Raw genomic sequence first — 20,179 nt, 5'->3', positions numbered from 1 at the left:
CATAAAAGCAGTACAGAACAAAATATTGGTACTGTATCAGATTTACTATATGAGGAATCCTGCTTACCCAGCCAGGCAAAGTAAAGGGCTATTTTCTCTCCAAAGTATTCTCTGATGTGGTCAAGTGGCTGGTACTTGTACCATTTAGACCAGCGGGCCCAATACTGGAACAAGACCTGCCTCTGGTTCAGCTCATCTGGATGCACCTCATACTCTGGAAGCTCAAAGGGGCCCTAACAAACATACACGTACATACACACATTTAACAAAGACTGGTGTACTAGGCAGATAGATGTCTTTGTGTGTGGCGGTTAAGGCTGTCCCCGACTAAAAAAAGTGTGGTCGACTGAGAAGCATCCTGATCTGTTTAAATGTATTTTTCCATATATACAGTGCATTCGGAAAGTATTCAGACCCCTTGACTTTTTCCACATTTTGTTACGTTACAGCCTTATTCTAAAATAGATTAAACACATACATCTACACACAATACCCCATAATAACAAAGCAAAAAAAGTTTTTACTTTTGCAAATGTATTTAAAATAAATAACAGAAATACCTTATTTACATAAGTATTCAGACCCTTTGCTATGAGACTCGCAATTGAGCTCAGGTGCATCCTGTTTTCATTGATCATCATTGAGATGTTTTTACAACTTGATTGGAGTTCAGCTGTGGTAAATTCAATTGATTGGACATGATTTGGAAAGGCGCACACCTGTCTATATAAGGTCCCACAGTTGACAATGCATGTCAGAGCAAAAACCAAGCCATGAGGTCAAAGGAATTGTCCGTAGCTCTCTGAGACAGGATTGTGTTCTCTGGTTTGATGAAACCAAGATGTAACTTTATTTTATTGTAAAAAAAATTGGGGCCTGAACAAGCGGAGGAGACCTGGGGAAGTGGGGAAGTTTTTCAGTGGCAGGGACTGGGAGACTAGTCATGGTCGAGGGAAAGATGAACGGAGCAAAGTGCAGAGAGATCCTTGATGAAATCCTGCTCCAGAGCACAGGTCCAGGCTGGGGCCAAGGTCCACCTTCCAACAGGACAACGTTCCTAAGCACACAGCTAAGACTACGCAGGAGTGGCTTTGGGACTTGAATCCGATCAAACATCTCTGGAGAGACCTGAAAATAGCTGAGCAGCGACGCTCCTCATCCAAACTGACAGAGCTTGAGAGGAAATGCAGAGAAGAATGGGATAAACTCTCCAAATACAGGTGTGCCAAGCTTGTAGCGTTATACCCAAGAAGACTCGAGGCTGTAATCGCTGCCAAAGGTACTTCATCAAAGTACTGTGTAAAGGGTGTGAATACTTATGTAAATGCAATATTTCAGTTCTTTATTTTTAATACATTTGCAAAAATGTCTAAACTTCTTTTTGCTTTGTCATTATGGGGTATTGTGATTAGATTGATGAGGGGAAACAATTTAATACATTTTAGAATAAGTCTAACGTAACAACGTGTGGAAAAAGTCAAGGGGTCTGAATACTTTCCGAATGCACCGTATACAGACACACCCTATGTGTTAGAATAAAATCAACTATATATGCACCGAACTTGTCTGATGCTTTAAGCACACTGTTTCATTTAATAATTAAGACACACAAATGACTCAAGAAAAAGCACGATGGGCACACTGTGTTAAAAAAAAAAATCCAGCGAATGCCTGAGTGACTGGCCCACGTTGTCTTGATCTCCTCCCTACTGCAGCGAAAAGGCACCACAGCACAGCAAGTCTTTATTTCGATGTCCGTGCTGGAGCTGCAACATCATTTCAGCCATTTAGTTACTTACTTGTTTCTGACTGAAAGGTTTGGTTACCGAAATCCCTAATTTATTTAGGAAAAATTCCCTATTCCCTCAACCCTTGCACTCTGAGTGAAATTGCTTGATCCGACATTTTGCCTTTGCATGAGGCTTGGTGCTCACAGAATCAGTAGGCTATTTAACAAACACAGAAGGCAACAGAAGCAAGATCTGCCTTATCTCTGTAGACATATATGGATGATTTATAAAGCCAGACACATTTAACAGTTAGGCTACTGATTATAGACCTACTTAAGTTGGAGATTCCTCTTGCCTCAATTTTCTAAGACAATTAGGCTAAGGTTGTTTCCTCGTCTCTGCTGCTCCTGCCTCCACCACATTGTTCTCAATCCTAATAAGCGTGTTAATTTTGCTATTATGCACATAGCAACATAGGAAAAGGCGCCAAATCTACAGTGCAAGATTGTTTCAGAACCGCGGACAGCGACCGTACCCAAACGGGAGAAAGCGCATTAAAATAATATTAGATTTATTAGTGTTGTACCATTATTTGTACATAATATAACCATATACAATTTCATTGTCACATGTCTTAGAGTGATGGACTGTGCCATCCCCGTAGCCTCCGCAATGGATTAGTCCACTGAGACAGGTGTGAATTAGACAGGATTCTTGTGCACCATGCAAAAAAAAAAAGAAAAGAAGAAATCTCGGTCGACCAACAGCCTATCGACCAGTCAACTAATGGTGTCAGCCCTAGCGGCGGTACATTAAGAATGTCTCTGACCTCATGCAAGGGAAACGCTGCAGTGTATGCCCCCTCGTTGAGCAGTCGAGCCACGCCCACCTCTGCTCTCTTCCTCTTGCCGTACACCGTTCTCGCCAGAAGCTCATACACCTGCCATGGACAGCCAATTGGCCATATGAGAATGACATAGTCTGAAGTAAAGCATTTTTGACCACATATAGGTCGGCCTATATACAGTACAGTATTTCCATCTATTCCTGGTGTACATCCATTATTATCCAACAAATGGGTAAAGATGCAGAAAGTCAATGGATGCACTCACTATACGGTGTCTCTGTGTGTTAGTAAAGTAGGTGTCGTGGTTCTCACAGCCGAGGAACCTGAGAAGTGACAAACAGAGGTTAAACCTGTAGTCATTTACAACTTACAGTAACAGGGTATTTTATAAAGGTCAGCACGCAATGTGGCTCAACTAATTGTTGAGGATTAGCAATCAAATCCGATATCAGGAAGTTTCCGGGATGTAGGGACTCACTTCTCCATCTTTGACTTGCGAAAGGCACAAGTGTAGTAGTCCAGTGGCCTGTTTGGCAAGGACTCCGCCATGAGGTTGGGAATGTATAGTTTCCGAAGGATCCGGTCAGAAGTGTTGAAGTTTGGGTTCGGTTGGGCCTGCGACACAAAAACAACATTCTCCGTAACACTCCACACACCATAGTATCGGTTTTACCGTATTTTGCACGACTGTATTTTGCACTGTCATAAAGTGTAGTGTTAGCACTGACCTGTAGGGGTGCTCTCAGAATGAGCTCCTCTGCGTAATACACCAACACATCCCAAGGGGCGCTCAGGTTCAGATAATGGATAGTTTTTTTCTCGCTCGCCGTCTCCTCCTAGTGCCAAACATCAATCATTACAGAACATTCACAAAATTATGAATTATATGTTACAGTGTGCTGCAGCATATAAGCATTATTAGATTTAACAGTAAATCTGTCAACAGAGCATTAGCATTAAGAAGGAACGATTGTTATTGGGAAAGTAGAAACACTAGATTTAACCACTAAGTCTTGTGGAGCTAGGTGAGTTAGTAGTGTATATTGTATTACCTTTTCCAGCAGTATGCCGGCATTCTGCAGGTTTTGGGTGAATTTGTTCCTCCATCGAGCTAGCTGAGCCTTTCTCCGCTCAGACCTGCTGCTCCCCTCCTCTGCCCTGGCTCCGACCTCCTCCGGACCGCTGGTCTCAGATTGGCCCCTCCATCTGGAGCGATGCTTTCTCGGTTTCACCTCCCATACTAGAACAAAGTCTGATTCAGGATCAGTCAGACAAAGCCATAGGTTAGAGTTTGATTGGTGGCTTGTTCTTTATACTGTCTGTTAGCAGGGATCTGCCACTCTGTTCCTGGAAAGCTACTGGGTGTGCAGGCTTTTATTCCAGACCTGCACTAACACACCTGATTCAAATGATTAAGGCCCAAAGTAAAGACCATAATTATTTAATTATTTGAAAAAGGTGACTTTAGTGCTGTGGTGGAAACATTAAAGTCAAGCAACTTAAAGTAAAATATAATACTGTATAGATATACAGAAAGCCTAAAAGCACCTATTTTGGTTCTTCCATCTCTAAAGTAGTTCCCCCCTAGTGGTTGTTCCGGTCGGCTACTCGTTTTATCACAGTGTATATAGATGGGGTCATCCTCATCATCGTCATTATCATCAGAAGAAGCCGCTGCAGCTGAAAGCTGAAAATATTTCCGTTATATAATGTATATCAATATAACGTCCATTTACATATCAGATAAATAAATAGGACAGAAAAATGGCTGTAATGACAGTGAAATCTAATTGTGTCCTCGTGTTACTATTGTATTTGTATTCGTATTTTTAAACTCTGCATTGCTGGGAAGGGCTCTTAAGCAAGCATTTCACGGTAAAGTCTACACCAGTTGTATTCGACAAATATAATGTGACTGATTTGGAACGAGCTGTAGCTATTGCAATAGGCAACAGCACAAAAGCTTTATTCGCAATATTGATTTTAGATTCAATCACCATAAAATAACATTTTAATCAAAATGAAAACACTGTTTTTAGGGAAAATATTTTTTGGGGATCATATTGACATCAATACAACTATATGAGGAGAAAGCTTGAAGTCAAATCAGCACTAACCCCCATTCAAGATGCACTGCAACATTCAACATTCTAGGTAAGTCATCATCAGAGCAGCAATAGGATGAGACCAAATCAGGGAGGGAGTGGGGGACACTTACATATCTTGGTGGGATGAAACCCCCGTTCTGCAGACTCCCATAGCTGTCTGTGGTTTGGGGTTCGCCCCGATTGCTCGTCACGTAATCCAGATCGAGCAGCACCTCCCTGTCACCTCCTGTGGCCAGGAGCAACTCCGAACCCTTCCTCAGCATGTTGAAGAAGACGAGGAGGGTCTGCGAGTGTCCGTCTCTAGTCAGTCAGTCTGCTTAGAGAACTACGAAGCACAACATACAAGCATAAACATACAAACTGTATGTCACATGTACCGTATATATACACTCAAACTCTGATGAAGGTATTCATGCAGTGTTGTCATGCAGGTTCATTAATTAATTAAAAGGAAGGAAGAATGGATACATTATTCCAGCAAGAGATGGAGGAGTGGAGGGGCGAAATGTCAGGATACTTCTACCTCAGTGGAGAGGGGGCTGGAAATAGGAGAGAATAACGGGTGGATCTGCAGTAATCTCTGCCTCTCTCTATCTCCTCCTCTCCACAGGGAGAGAACCGAACAGAGTAGAACACCGTAATCCTCCCAGAAAAGAGGCAGCTGAGTTTTGCTCCATCACTCTCAGCAGAGGAAACATGCACATGGCCCCATGCCAATAAATAATCTAACACCAACTAAGGGAGAGGACCAGCATTATTTTAGGGGTGCTGATGGATGTAGGGCATATGACAGGGGAAAGGATTTATCCGGTCTTCCTGTCGGAGTGTACTGCCCCAATCTTAATTAATACACACATTGTGTGTGTTGGTTCTCGCACACTGGTACACACTCATGAATAATAGAAGGGGAATACATTTAGGATTGTATTACTTCCCCGACAATAACGTCCTCACATTCCCAGTGGGTCAGAAGTTTACATACACTCAATTAGTATTTGGTAGCATTGCCTTTAAATTGTTGAACTTGGGTCAAACATTTTGGTTAGCCTTCCACAAGCTTCCCAGAATAAGTTGTGTGAATGTTGTCCCATTCCTCCTGGCAGAGATGGTGTATCTGAGTCAGGTTTGTAGGCCTCCTTGCTCACACACACTTTTTCAGTTTTCACACATATTTCTATAGGATTGAGGTCAGGGCTTTGTGATGGCCACTCCAATACCTTGACTTTGTTGTCCTTAAGCTCTTTTGCCACAACTTTGGAAGTATGCTTGGGGTCATTGTCCATTTGGAAGACCCATTTGCGACCAAGCTTTAACTTCCTGACTGATGTCTTGAGATGTTGCTTCAATGTATCCACATAATGTTCCTTCCTCATGATGCCATCTATTTTGTGAAGTGCACAGTCCCTTCTGCAGCAAAGCACCCCCACAACATGATGCTGCCACCCCCACAACATGATGCTGCCACCCCCGTGCTTCAAGGTTGGGATTGTGTTCTTCGGCTTGCAAGCCTCCCCCTTTTTCCTCCAAACATAACGATGGTCATTATGGCCAAACAGTTATATTTTTATTTCATCAGACCAGAGGACAATTCTCCAAAAAGTATGATCTTTGTCCCCATGTGCAGTTGCAAACAGTAGTCTGGCTTTTTTATGGCCGTTTTGGAGCAGTGGCTTCTTCCTTGCTGAGTGGCCTTTCAGTTTATGTCAATATAGGACTGGTTTTTCTGTGGATTTACATACTTTTGTACCCGTTTCCTCCAGCATCTTGACAAGGTCCTTTGCTGTTGTTCTGGGATTAATTTGCACTTTACGCACTAAAGTACGTTCATCTCTAGGAGACAGAACGAGTCTCCTACCTGAGCGGTGTGACGGCTGCGTGGTCCAATGGTGTTTATACTTGCATACTATTGTTTGTACAGAGGAACGTGGTACCTTCAGGTGTATGGAAATTGCTACAAGTTACAGCCACAGTCAACTTAGTGTATGTAAATTTCTGACCAATTGGAATTGTGATACAGTGAATTATAAGTGAAATAATTGTTCTGTAAACAATTGCTGGAAAAATTACTTGTGTCATGCAAAAAGTAGATGTCCTAACCGACTTGCCAAACCTATAGTTAGTTAACAAGAAATTTGTGGAGTGGTTGAATAACGAGTTTTAATGACTGCAACCTAAGTGTATGTAAACTTCTGACTTCAACTGTAGATTGGGGCATAATGAATGTATTTCAATTGACTTATTCCCTTATATGAACTGTAACTCTGTAAAATATTTGAAATGATTGCATGTTGTGTTTATATTGTTGTTCAGTATACAATTATCCCAATCTGTAATGTACCTAAATTGTTCTGTGCCATATACCTTGCTAATCCTTCCTGATCTAAAAGTTCCAAGGGGGTGGGGCTTAAACATGATATCCTTCATGATGTTGGTCACGAGGGTGCTTCAGCAGTAACAACATTTTGTTGTGTTACAAAGTGGGATTAAAATAGATTTGTCTAATGTAAAAGTGAAAGAAAAAAATGTACATTTGTAAAAAACTTTTTTTTAAAAACTAATATATCTTCAGATCAGAAAAGTATTCAACCCCCTGATTCAAAATATGTTAGATTAATCTTTGGCAATGATTACAGATGTGAGTCTTTGTGGGTAAGTCTCTAAAAGCTTTCCACACCTGGATTGTGCAACATTTGCACATTATTGTTTTCAACATCCTTCAAGCTCGGTTGCTAGACAACCATTTTCAAGTCTTGCCATAGATTTAAGTAGATTAAATTTAAACCTGTGACTTGGCCACTCAGGAACATTCACTGTCTTCTTGGTAAGCAACTTCAGTGTACAGTGGGGCAAAAAAGTATTTAGTCCGTCACCAATTGTGCAAGTTCTCCCACTTAAAAAGATGAGGCCTGCAATTTTCATCATAGGTACACTTCAACTATGACAGACAAAATGAGAAGAAATAAATCCAAAAAATCACATTGTAGCATTTTTTATGAATTTATTTGCAAATTATGGTGGAAAATAAGTATTTGGTCACCTACAAACAAGCAAGATTTCTGGCTCTCACAGACCTGTAACTTCTTCTTTAAGAAGCTCCTCTGTCCTCCACTCGTTACCTGTATTAATGGCACCTGTTTGAACTTGTTATCAGTATAAAAGACACCTATCCACAACCTCAAACAGTCACACTCCAAACTCCACTATGGCCAAGACCAAAGAGCTGTCAAAGGACACCAGAAACAAAATTGTAGACCTGCACCAGGCTGGGAAGAGTGAATCTGCAATAGGTAAGTAGCTTGGTTTGAAGAAATCAACTGTGGGAGCAATTATTAGGAAATGGAAGACATACAAGACCACTGATAATCTCCCACGAACTGGGGCTCTGTGCAAGATCTCACACCGTGGGATCAAAATGATCACAAGAACGGTGAGCAAAAATCCCAGAACCACACGGGGGGACCTAGTGAATGACCTGCAGAGAGCTGGGACCAAAGTAACAAAGCCTACCATCAGTAACACACTACGCCGCCAGGGACTCAAATCCTGCAGTGCCAGACGTGTCCCCCTGTTTAAGCCAGTACATGTCCAGGCCCGTCTGAAGTTTGCTAGAGAGCATTTGGATGATCCAGAAGAAGATTGGGAGAATGTCATATGGTCAGATGAAACCAAAATATAACTTTTTGGTAAAAACTCAACTCGTCATGTTTGGAGGACAAAGAATGTTGAGTTGCATCCAAAGAACACCATACCTACTGTGAAGCATGGGGGTGGAAACATCATGCTTTGGGGCTGTTTTTCTGCAAAGGGACCAGGACGACTGATCCGTGTAAAGGAAAGAATGAATGGGGCCATGTATTGTGAGATTTTGAGTGAAGACCTCCTTCCATTCAGCAAGGGCATTGAAGATGAAACGTGGCTGGGTCTTTCAGCATGACAATGATCCCAAACACACCGCCCGGGCAACGAAGGAGTGACTTCGTAAGACGCATTTCAAGGTCCTGGAGTGGCATAGCCAGTCTCCAGATCTCAACCCCATTGAAAATCTTTGGAGGGAGTTGAAAGTCCGTATTGCCCAGAGACAGCCCCGACACCTGAAGGATCTGGATAAGGTCTGTATAGAGGAGTTGGCCAAAATCCCTGCTGCAGTATGTGCAAAGCTGGTCAAGAACTACAGGAAACGTATGATCTCTGTAATTGCAAAGGTTTCTGTATCAAATATTACGTTCTGCTTTTCTGATGTATCAAATACTTATGTCATGCAATAAAATGCAAATTAATTACTTAAAAATCATACAATGTGATTTTCTGGATTTTTGTTTTAGATTCTGTCTCTCACAGTTGAAGTGTACCTATGATAAAAAATTACAGACCTCTGCATGCTTTGTAAGTAGGAAAACCTGCAAAATCGGCAGTGTATCAAATACTTGTTCTCCCTACTGTATATACACACACACAAACACACACACACAGTTGAAGTCAGAACTTTACATACACCTTAGCCAAATACATTTAAACTCTGTTTTTCACAAATCCTGACATTTAATCCTAGTAAAAATTCCCCGCCTTAGGTCAGTTAGGATCACCACTTCATTTTAAGAATGTGAAATGTCAGAATAATAGTAGTGTGATTTATTTCAGCTTTTACTTCTTTCATCACATTCCCAGTGGGTCAGAAGTTTATAAACACTCAATGGAATGATGGAATGAGTGGAATATTGGAATATCTAGATGGGCGTGCAGAGGCCCATTTATCAGCTACCATCACTCCTGTGTTCCAAGGGCACATTGTGTTAACTAATCCAAGTTTATCATTTTAAAAGGCTAATTGATTAGTATTTGGTAGCATTGCCTTTAAATTGTTTAACTTGGGTCAAACGTTTCTGGTAGCCTTCCACAAGCTTTCTGAAGACATCAGTCAGGAAGTTAAAGCTTGGTCGCAAATGGGTCTTCCAAATGGACACTGACCCCAAGCATACTTCCAAAGTTGTGGCAAAATGGCTTAAGGACAACGAAGTCAAGGTATTGAAGTGGCCATCACAAAGCGCTGACCTCAATCCTAAAGAAATTTCGTGGGCAGAACTGTAAAAGCGTTTGTGAGCAAAGAGGCCTACAAACCTGACTCAATTACACCAGCTCTGTCAGGAGGAATGGGCCAAAATTCCCCCAATTTATCGTGGGAAGCTTGTGGAAGGCTACCTGAAATGTTTGACCAAAGTTAAACAATTTAAAGAAAATGTTACCAAATACTAATCAATTCGCCTTTTAAAATGATAAACTTGGATTAGCTAACACAACGTGCCATTGGAACACAGGAGTGATGGTTTCTGAGGAATGGGCCTCTGCACGCCCATCTAGATATTCCATTAAAAAAAAAGTTTAAAAAAAAAAGTATTTTATTTTTGTAATTATTATTATTTTTTTAAATCGTCCGTTTACAGCTACAATAGTCATTTACAACATTAACAATGTTTACACTGTACAGTCGTGGCCAAAAGTTTTGAGAATGACACAAATACTAATTTTCAAAGTCTGCTGCCTCAGTGTCTTTTGATATTTTTGTCAGTTGTTACTATGGAATACTGAAGTATAATTGCAAGCATTTCATAAGAGTCTAAGGCTTTTATTGACGATTACATGAAGTTGATACAAAGAGTAAATATATATATATATTTTTTGAATTTTACCCCTTTTTCTCCCCAATTTCGTAGTATCCAATTGTTGTAGTAGCTACTATCTTGTCTCATCGCTACAACTCCCGTACGGGCTCGGGAGAGACGAAGGTTGAAAGTCATGCGTCCTCCGATACACAACCAACCAAGCCGCTGCTTCTTTAACACAGCGCACATCCAACCCGGAAGCCAGCCGCACCAATGCGCCGGAGGAAACACCGTGCACCTGGCCACCTTGGCTAGCGTACACTGCGCCCAGCCCGCCACAGGAGTCGCTGGTGCGCGATGAGACACGGACACTCCTAACGACCAAGCCCTCCCTAACCCGGGCGACGCTAGGCCAATTGTGCGCCGCCCCACGGACCTCCCGGTCGCGGCCGGTTACGACAGAGCCTGGGCGCGAACCCAGGGCTCTGATGGCACAGCTGGCAAAGAGTAAATATTTGCAGTGTTGACCCTTCTTTTTCAAGACCTCTGCAATCCGCCCTAGCATGCTGTCAATTAACTTCTGGGCCACATCCTGACTGATGGCAGCCCATTCTTGCATAAACAATGCTTGGCGTTTGTCAGAATTTGTGGGTTTTTGTTTGTCCCACCTGCCTCTTGAAGATTGACCACAAGTTCTCAATGGGATTAAGGTCTGGGGGGTTTCCTGGCCATGGACCCAAAATATCGATGTTTTGTTCCCCGAGCCACTTTTTCCTTATGGCAAGGTGCTCCATCATGCTGGAAAAGGCATTGTTCGTCACCAAACTGTTCCTGGATGGTTGGGAGAAATGGCTCTCGGAGGATGTGTTGGTTGGTACCATTCTTTATTCATGGCTTTGTTCTTAGGCAAAATTGTGAGTGAGCCCACTCCCTTGGCTGAGAAGCAACCCACACATTAATGGTCTCAGGATGCTTTACTGTTGGCATGACACAGGACTGATGGTAGCACTCATCTTGTCTTTTCCGGACAAGCTTTTTCGGGATGCCCCAAACAATCAGAAAGGGGATTCATCAGAGAAAATTACTTTACCGCAGTCCTCAGCAGTCCCATCCCTGTACCTTTTGCAGAATATCAGTCTGTCCCTGATGTTTTTCCTGGAGAGAAGTGTCTTCTTTGCTGCCCTTCTTGACACCAGGCCATCCTCCAAAAGCCTTCGCCTCACTGTGCGTGCAGATGCTCTCACACCTGCCTGCTGCCATTCCTGAGGAAGCTCTGTACTGGTGGTGGCCCGATCCCACAGCTGAATCAACTTTAGGAGACGGTCCTGGAGCTTGCTGGACTTTCTTGGGCGCCCTGAAGCCTTCTTCACAACAATTGAACCGCTCTCCTTGAAGTTCTTGATGATCCGATAAATGGTTGATTTAGGTGCAATCTTACTGGCAGCAATATCCTTGCCTGTGAAGCCCTTTTTGTGCAAAGCAATGATTATGGCATGTGTTTCCTTGCAGGTAACCATGGTTGACAGAGGAAGAACAATGATTCCAAACACCACCCTCCTTTTGAAGCTTCCAGTCTGTTATTCGAACTCAATCAGCATGACAGAGGGATCTCCAGCCTTGTCCTCATCAACACTCACACTTGTGTTAACGAGAGAATCACTGACACGTCAGCTGGTCCTTTTGTGGCAGGGCTGAAATGCAGTGGACATGTTTTTTAGGGATTCAGTTCATTTGCATGCAGGGACTTTGCAATTAATTTCAATTCATCTGATCACTCTTCATAATATTCTGAAGTATATGCAAATTGCCATCATACAAACTGAGGCAGCAGACTTTGTGAAAATTTATATTTGTGTCATTCTCAAAACTTTTGGCCACGACTGTATTCCAGATCAATTTGATGATATTTTTATGGACAATTTATTTGAGCTTTTATTACAAAAAAAAGGACATTTCTAAGTGAGCTCAAACTTTTGAATGGTGGTGTAATTACATACATGCATACAGCTTTTCAAACACCCAATGACACCTCTTAGATTAATTTTAAAGAAACAAACAAAACCGAAGCAAAACAGGAAATAAAATAAAAGGCTGTTGAGGGAATAGCCTAGTCCTTACTCTCCATAGTCTCCGTTGCAATAAGCCATCCATCAACGTTGTTCATTAACTTTGCTTAGAACACCTGTAATCAGGTCATTAAAACAAAGTAACTAAGACCTGCTCTTTAAAGGTTTAGGTTTTAATTATTTTATTAATGTAGTCCTATTCACAAGCCTTTTTTCATACATTCATTATCATATGTACAATATAAAAACATTCAATACATGCAGGATTTAGTGTGATCAAGGGTTAGCATACAATAGATTCATCCCATTGTTTATATAATAAAAAAATAACTGCTAAAACAATATACATACAGTACCAGTGAAAAGTTGACACACCTACTCATTCCAGGGTTTTTCTTTATTTTTACTATTTTCTACATTGTAGTGAAGACATTAAAACTATGAAACATATGGAATCATGTAGTAACCAAAAAAAGTGGTAAATCAAAATATAGTTTTTATTCTACATTATTCAAAGTAGCCACCCTTTGCCTTGACAGCTTTGCACACTTCTTGATATTCTCTCAACCAGCTTCATGAGGCAGTCACCTGGAATGCATTTCAGTTAACAGGTGTGCCTTGTTAAAGTTAATTTGTTGAATTTCTTTCCTTCTTAATGCATTTGAGCCAATCAGTTGTGTTGTGACAAGGTATGGGTGGTATACAGAAGATAGTCCTATTTGGTAAAGGACAAAGTCCATATTATGGCAATAATAGCTCAAATAAGCAAAGAGAAAAGACAGTCCATCATTACTTTAAGACATGAAGGTCAGTCAATGCAGAATATTTCAATAACTTTGGAAGTTTCTTGAAGTGCAGTCGCAAAAACCATCAAGCGCTATGATGAAACTGGCTCTGATGAGGACAGCCACAGCAAAGGAAGACCCAGAGTTACCTCTGCTGCAGAGGATAAGTTCATTGGAGTTAACTGCACCTCAGATTGCAGCCCAAATAAATGTAACAGAGTTCAAGTAACAGACACATCAACTGTTCAGAGACTGGGTGAATCAGACCTTCATGGTGGAATTGCTGAAAAGAAACCACTACCAAAGGACACCAATAAGAAGAACAGACTTGCTTGGGCCAAGAAACACGAGCAATGTACTCGGTGGAAATCTGTCCTTTGAGTCCAAATTTGAGATTTTTGGTTCTAACCGCTGTGTTTGTGAGATGCAGAGTAGGTGAACGGATGATTTCTGCATGTGTGGTTCTCATCGTGAAGCATGGAGGTGGTGGTGTGATGTTGTGGGGGTGCATTGCTGGGGACACTGTCTGATTTATTTAGAATTCAAGGCACACCCAGAATGGCTACGACAGCATTCTGTAGCGATTCGCCATCCCATCTGGTTTGGTGCTTAGTGGGAATATCATTGGTTTTCAATAGGACAATGACCCAAAACAGACCTCCAGGCTGTGTAAGGGATATTTGACCAAGGAGAGTGATGGAGTGCTACATCAGATGACCTGGCCTCCACAATCACCCAACCTCAACCCAATTGAGATGGTTTGGGATGAGTTGGGCCACAGAGTGAAGGAAAAACAACAAACAAGTGCTCAGCATATGTGGGAACTCCTTCAAGACTGTTGGAAAAGCATTCCTCATGAAGCTGGTTGAGAGAATGCCAAGAGCATGCAAAGATGTTATCAAGGCAAAGGGGGGCTACTTTGAAGAATCTCAAATATATTTTGAACAATTTTGGTTACTACATGATTCCCTATGTGTCATGTCATAGTTTTGATGTCTTCACTATTATTCTACAATGTAGAAAACAGTCCAAATAAAGATAAACCCTGGAATGAGTAGGTGGCTGAACTTTTGACTGGTACTGTAGATACAAAAACTAAATGTAAGAACTAGTTAATAAAAATATGTAATCCACCATCGGCCAGCAATGTCCAACATTCAAATGACTGTTCATAACAACAAACTTCACTTTGCATTCGATTCCAAGACGCTTCATATCTTCATACTTTCCTCAATCAAATATTGACAAACTTTTCAAATACATACACTACCGTTCAAAAGTTTGGGGTCACTTAAAAATGTCCTGTTTTTGAAAGAAAAGCACAATTTTTGTCCATTAAAATTACATCAAATTGATCAGAAATACAGTGTGGACATTGTTAAAACCTCTTGAAGCAAGGGGGCAGTATTTTATGTTTGGAAAAATAACGTTCCCAAAGTAAACGGCCTATTTCTCAGGACCAGAAACTAATGCATGCATATAATTGACAGATTAGGATAGAAAACACTCTAAAGTTTCCAAAACTGTCAAAATATTGTCTGAGTATAACAGAACTGATATTGTAGGCGAAACCCTGAGGAAAATCCAATCAGGAAGTGCCTCTTATTTTGAAACCTCTCTGTTCCTATGCATTCCTATCCTCCATTTAAAGGGATATCAACCAGATTCCTTTTTCTATGGCTTCCCTAAGGTGTCAACAGTCTTTAGACATAGTTTCAGGCTTTTATTTTGAAAAATGAGCATGAAAGATCACATTGCGTAAGTGGATACGTGGGGGCTCTGAGTGAGTTTTTGTGCTACAGGGTAAAGCAGCCATTGTTCCTCCCGCTGTTATTGAAAAGCCTACACACTCGGTTGATATATTATCAAATATATATTTTAAAAACTACCTGAGGAATGATTATAAAAAACGTTTGACATGTTTCTGTGGACATTATGAAGACTATTTGAAATTTCCGTCTGCGTTGTCGTGACCGCTCTTTCCTGTGGATTTCTGAACATAACGCGACAAACAAACGGAGGTATTTTGGGTATAGAAATAATCTTTATGGAACAAAAGGAACATTTGTTGTGTAACTGGGAGTCTCGTGAGTGAAAACATCTGAAGATCAAAGGTAAACGGTTAATTTGATTGCTTTTCTGATTTTCGTGACCAAGCTTCCTGATGCTACGTGTACATAATGCTATGCTAGGCTATCAATAAACTTACACAAACGCTTGGATTGCTTTCGCTGTAAAGCATAATTTCAAAATCTGAGACGACAGGTGGATTAACAAAAGGCTAAACTGTGTTTTGCAATATTGCACTTGTGATTTCATGAATATTAATATTTTTTAGTAATATTATTTGACTGTTGCGCTATGCTATTCAGCGGTTGCTGACGAAAATGATCATGCGACAGGGATGGTAGCGTCAAGAAGTTAATGCTGTATATGACTATTGGAGCTGGAAACGGCAGATTTTTTAAATGGAATATCTACATAGGCGCAGGGAGGCCTGTTATGAGCAACCATCACTCCTGTGTTCCAATGGTAAGTTGTGTTAGCTAATCCAAGTTTATTATTTAGAAGGCTAATGATCATCTTTTGCAATTATGTTAGCACAGTTTAAAACTGTTGTTCTGATTAAAGCAGCAATAAAACTGGCCTTCTTTAGACTTGTTGAGTATCTGGAAATCAGCATTGTGGGTTTGATTACAGGCTCAAAATGGCCAGAAACAAATACCTTTCTTCTGAAACTCATCAGTCTATTCCTGTTCTGAGAAATTAAGGCTATTCCATGCGAGAAATTGCCAAGAAACTGAAGCTCTCATACAACGCTGTGTACTACTTCCTTCACAGAGCAGCGCAAACTGGCTCTAACCAGAATAGAAAGAGTGGGAGGCCCCGGTGCACAACTGAGCAAGAGGACAAGTACATTATAGTGTCTAGTTTGAGAAACAGACGCCTCACAAGTCCTCAACTGGAAGCTTCATTAAATAGTACCCGCAAAACACCAGTCTCAATGTCAACAGTGAAGAGGCGACTCCGGGATGCTGGCCTTCTAGGCCGAGTTCCTCTGTCCTGTCCTGTGCTCTTTTGCCCATCTTAATATTTTCTTTTTATTGGCCAGTCTGAGATATGGCTTTTTCTTTGCAACTCTGCCTGGAAGGCCAGCATCCCAGAGTCGCCTCTACACTGTTGACGATGACGTAGCCTTTTAAAATGATAAACTTGGATTCGCTAACACAACGTGCCATTGGAACACAGGAGTGATGGTTGCTGATAATGGGCCTCCGTACACCCATGTAGATATTCCATACAAAATCAGCCGTTTCCAGTTACAACAGTAATTTACAACATTAACAAAGTCTACACTGTATTTCTGATCAATTTTATGTTATTTTAAAAATGGACAAAAAATTTGCTTTTCTTTCAAAAACAATGAATTTTCTAAGTGACCCCAAACTTTTGAACGGTAGTGTATAAGTACCGTAATTGTACATTTCTCTAAAATAGACTTAAGTATAGGATAGGTACCAACAAAAGACGAAAGGAGATATAAAATGACAAGTCAGTCGAAACTAAAATGTAGGACACGGTTACCCCTGGCTTGAGGTGTTGAGTCTTTTCTGCATGGGATCTAGGCTACTACATTTAAATTATTTGTACCATTTCTAACCTGAGATGCAAAATGCTAGGATGTTGGCTTCCCACGCCTTCAGAAAAAGCAGAATAGAGGCAAGACCACAATGCTCAAAGCAGAGAATATGTTTACTACTATTACTATAATGCAATGGTTAGACAAGGAACACACATAGGTCTTATACTGACACTTAAACAGTGTGTGTATTATGACTTGTCAGAAGCCCAATTCTCAACAGCAGTATAAGGCCACATTCAAGAGTAATACTTTATTTGGTAAAAATTGGGCCTGAGGCCATTATCTCCAATCAAATTAAGGTAATGAAAAAGGGCACATGATTAAGGGCACTGAAAGCCTCCAGAAACCTTCTCCTGATGATAGAGCAATTCCAGGATAGCAATTCCAGGATAGCAATGGCATTGGATAAATTCTCCTCTCGCCAATAGCAACACAAAAATTGAATTTTGACATGTCTACATCAGCAATTAGCTACATTGTCAAAATAATATTTGTGAGGATGATTTGCGTTTACTTATGTATGAATAGAATATGAGGTTGGGGATAGATTGTTTCAGGGGTAAATTGGATTAATGCAATGACAAATCATATGAATGAAGTAGTATAATCACTAGTCAACTAGATTTTTTCCCTAATGCATATTGATTGATTGTAGTATAACTACAAGCAATGGTCTGTTGTGTCTCAACAGCGATTTTACCACTTCATTGAGTGTTCTCCCAATGGGACGAAATAACTAACGACGACCTTCTCTTCTGAGCAACATCAAAACTACAGGGAGAATAATAAAGTAGGGATGCACTGATACCTCCACCAGACGTAGAACATAACGACATTGACACTTCCCACATCTTGACCAGGCCACTCTCAACATCTAAAAATGCAATGACAGACACTCACCTGATAAAGGAGTACTCACTCAAATAACAAAGACTAGAACAAAAACAATAAAATTAAAGTAAACTTATCCCCTTTATAAATTGCACACAATTACACTACCATAACAAGTCGTGTTACAAATAAACAACTATTTGCTTAAAATTAAAACGCAACACTGAACATGAACTTTGCACACAACCCCAATGAACTTATCAGTCCCCTCAAAATCGAACAACATGGACCAAACCCAAAAGCAATGTGCAATCTCGCATTCGATGGCAAGTTAGTCTCTCCTCTCATCCTTCTTGTTAAAAGTATATCCATGCTAGGTTAGCCCATTCCCCGCTATGATACTCCAATACTGACTTTGACCTGCCAAACCATCATAACTAAAAAAAACAATGGTAAACCAACATGGCTGACAAAGGCAATAGACGAGTGCTGTTAACGTCACAGTCCAAGTGGTAAACTCTCCATAGACATTCTTCATAGTTTAGGCCACTTCAAGTGACCGTCGATCCTTGAGCAAAATATCCATCACAACCTGTGCATTGGAGAGAAGGGTTGAGTTTTGTGAGGTATTTTTCAATAGACAACCTATATAAGCGGAAACCAATGTATGTCTGGATTCATGGAGGGATGGGAAATGTACATATGAGTACGGATTGATTATAATATAAGTCAATACTATACTGTGCCATACACCACACTATAAACGTTGTGCAGTCGTTAAGGTTCAAAATAACACCTTAAAGCTGTTTGCGAACAACGTCTTATTCTATAGGGTAAGGGGTGCACTTCCTACCCTAACGTCTGTCTCAATGACAAGAGGAAAGGCTTGATATTTGTGAAGGCCAGGAGTGTGAACTGAGATTCAAACTGACATTCGTCTCGCTACCTCTGGTGATGATGCGACCCCTCGTATACTTATAATCTTCATGATGTACACAAAACGGAGTGTGTTTCCCTCTATTTGGCGATTGTCATAATTAACAGGTTTGGTGTGAATTCCATTAAAACTCTCCCAAACAAATGCCATTCAATGATCGAAAAAAATCCTCATAGAAAATACTGGTCCGTAGGAGTGCTAGTGAAAGCCTTTTGTCCTATATGTCCGTCCACCTGTCTGTTTGTCCGTCAGCACCAGGGCTCTCTCTGGGCGCGTCCCCGGGCAAGGCTGTCACTCCTCTGCCAGGCGCTCCTCATCAGAGCCAGGGCATCGCCACAATGCTTCTGCACCAACGGCTCTGACACCCTCCTACGAGGCAGACACACCTGGATCATCACAAGAAAATGAAAGAGGGGTGGGGGACAAAAAGTGTGAGAAAGAGATTGAGAAACAGGAAATCATGTTATTGATATAATGCTTTTACCGTCACAGCAAATCCTTTCCTCTTCCATTCTTCTCTACCTTACCTGGAAAATGTCTCTCCAGACACTCTCTAGTGCCTCCAGCAGGCGGTCTCTCTCTTCACAGCCACTGAAGTACAGCACCCAGGGAGGCAGGAACTGAGCTCGGTCTGATGCAAACTCCTACACACAAAGAAAGAGAGATGGGAAGAGAATGTGAGGGAGAGGTCAAGACAAGAGACATGCAGAGGGAGAGAGTAGAGAGTGAAAGAAAGAGAAAAAGATAAAGGGAGAATGAAAGAATGTTAGAGAAAAAGAGTATGGGGCAAGATAAATAGTCAACTCCAATACCTGTCAATGCCTTTCTAATTTCCCCTCAGGGATTAACAGTAATATTTAATTGAGAAGAAAAATGGATGGGATGCGCATCTTTCCAGTTTGAAGGTTAAGGTGTTAGTTGATAATCAAAACAGGAGGACCCAAGGCATTCTTCATATAATTTGAGAAACAGGAAAAAGTATCTGCACATTTCCAGTCAGATGCAAATGTATTTTAATAGTAGCTGAGCTTTCAGTCAGTCGACCTTCATGATAGCTCATCTACTTTTAAAATACATTTCCATCAGACTGGAAGTATGCAGAGACTTTTTCCTGTTTCTCCAGTTTAGCATTTTGCCTCCAGCACCTTTACTAATCGTTTTTGGGTGTGCGGTAGATTCAGCCTATTATCTACAATATTCTTCATATAAATAAAATGCCTTTATAGTGGTGGCATGTTCAATAGAACAAATTCAATTTGTTCTGAGAATTTAATTGAGACACAGAAAGAAAAGACTAGAGAGCACAGGAGAGTGAGGACAACCGCCATTTGGTCAGAGGTTAGGCAGGCGTGAGGTCACTCACAACAACACAATACTCCTTGTCATCCTCCAGGCTGACTGAACGAATGTCAGAGAGCTCAGCTCCGCCCAGTGAGCGGAAGAAGCTGGTCTGGCAGTCCTGGTGGCATGTCAGCAGCTCCCTGTCCGTCACCACCAGGCAGCAGGGGATACACGGCGTGGGCGGCACTCCCTGGGGGATCACCTGCAGTAACAGAGAGAGGGGTAAATAATGAAAACATTTATATTGGGGGGGGGTCATCTAGGGAAACCAGTCTAATATAATTCTAAAATACA

The 20,179-nt window shown here is 41.2% G+C and overlaps 2 protein-coding genes across 8 annotated transcripts in view; both read right to left on the bottom strand.

Annotated features, from left to right (window-relative positions):
- Positions 1–5,214, bottom strand: part of ano11 (anoctamin 11) — a 67,052-nt gene extending 61,838 nt beyond the window's left edge. The window contains exons 1-8 of the mRNA XM_090184700.1: positions 4,796–5,214; positions 4,126–4,264; positions 3,630–3,829; positions 3,306–3,413; positions 3,056–3,192; positions 2,843–2,900; positions 2,560–2,670; positions 68–233 (exon numbers count right to left, since the gene is read on the bottom strand). Coding sequence (XP_090040826.1) covers positions 68–233; positions 2,560–2,670; positions 2,843–2,900; positions 3,056–3,192; positions 3,306–3,413; positions 3,630–3,829; positions 4,126–4,264; positions 4,796–4,948 — 1,072 coding nt within the window. The 5' untranslated portion in view covers positions 4,949–5,214. The remainder of the gene's footprint in view (positions 1–67; positions 234–2,559; positions 2,671–2,842; positions 2,901–3,055; positions 3,193–3,305; positions 3,414–3,629; positions 3,830–4,125; positions 4,265–4,795) is intronic.
- A 7,299-nt stretch (positions 5,215–12,513) lies between these two features.
- Positions 12,514–20,179, bottom strand: part of LOC110532374 (pleckstrin homology domain-containing family M member 2) — a 56,124-nt gene continuing 48,458 nt past the window's right edge. For 4 of the 7 annotated variants that reach the window (XM_021616223.3, XM_021616224.3, XM_021616225.3 and 1 more), the window contains 3 exons: positions 19,908–20,087; positions 19,072–19,188; positions 12,514–18,930 (listed from right to left, as the gene is read on the bottom strand). In XM_021616223.3, the coding sequence (XP_021471898.3) occupies positions 18,793–18,930; positions 19,072–19,188; positions 19,908–20,087 (435 nt within the window). In that variant the 3' untranslated portion in view covers positions 12,514–18,792. The remainder of the gene's footprint in view (positions 18,931–19,071; positions 19,189–19,907; positions 20,088–20,179) is intronic. The other 3 variants (XR_016483339.1, XR_016483340.1, XM_090184697.1) reach the window with 2 other exon arrangements.

This window comes from Oncorhynchus mykiss, chromosome 9 (assembly GCF_057628025.1).
Source record: "Oncorhynchus mykiss isolate SJ-2025 chromosome 9, ASM5762802v1, whole genome shotgun sequence".
NCBI classification, from domain to species: Eukaryota; Metazoa; Chordata; class Actinopteri; order Salmoniformes; family Salmonidae; genus Oncorhynchus; species Oncorhynchus mykiss.
Note: the sequence above shows the minus strand (reverse complement) of the source record. Positions and strands in the feature narration are given on the sequence as shown.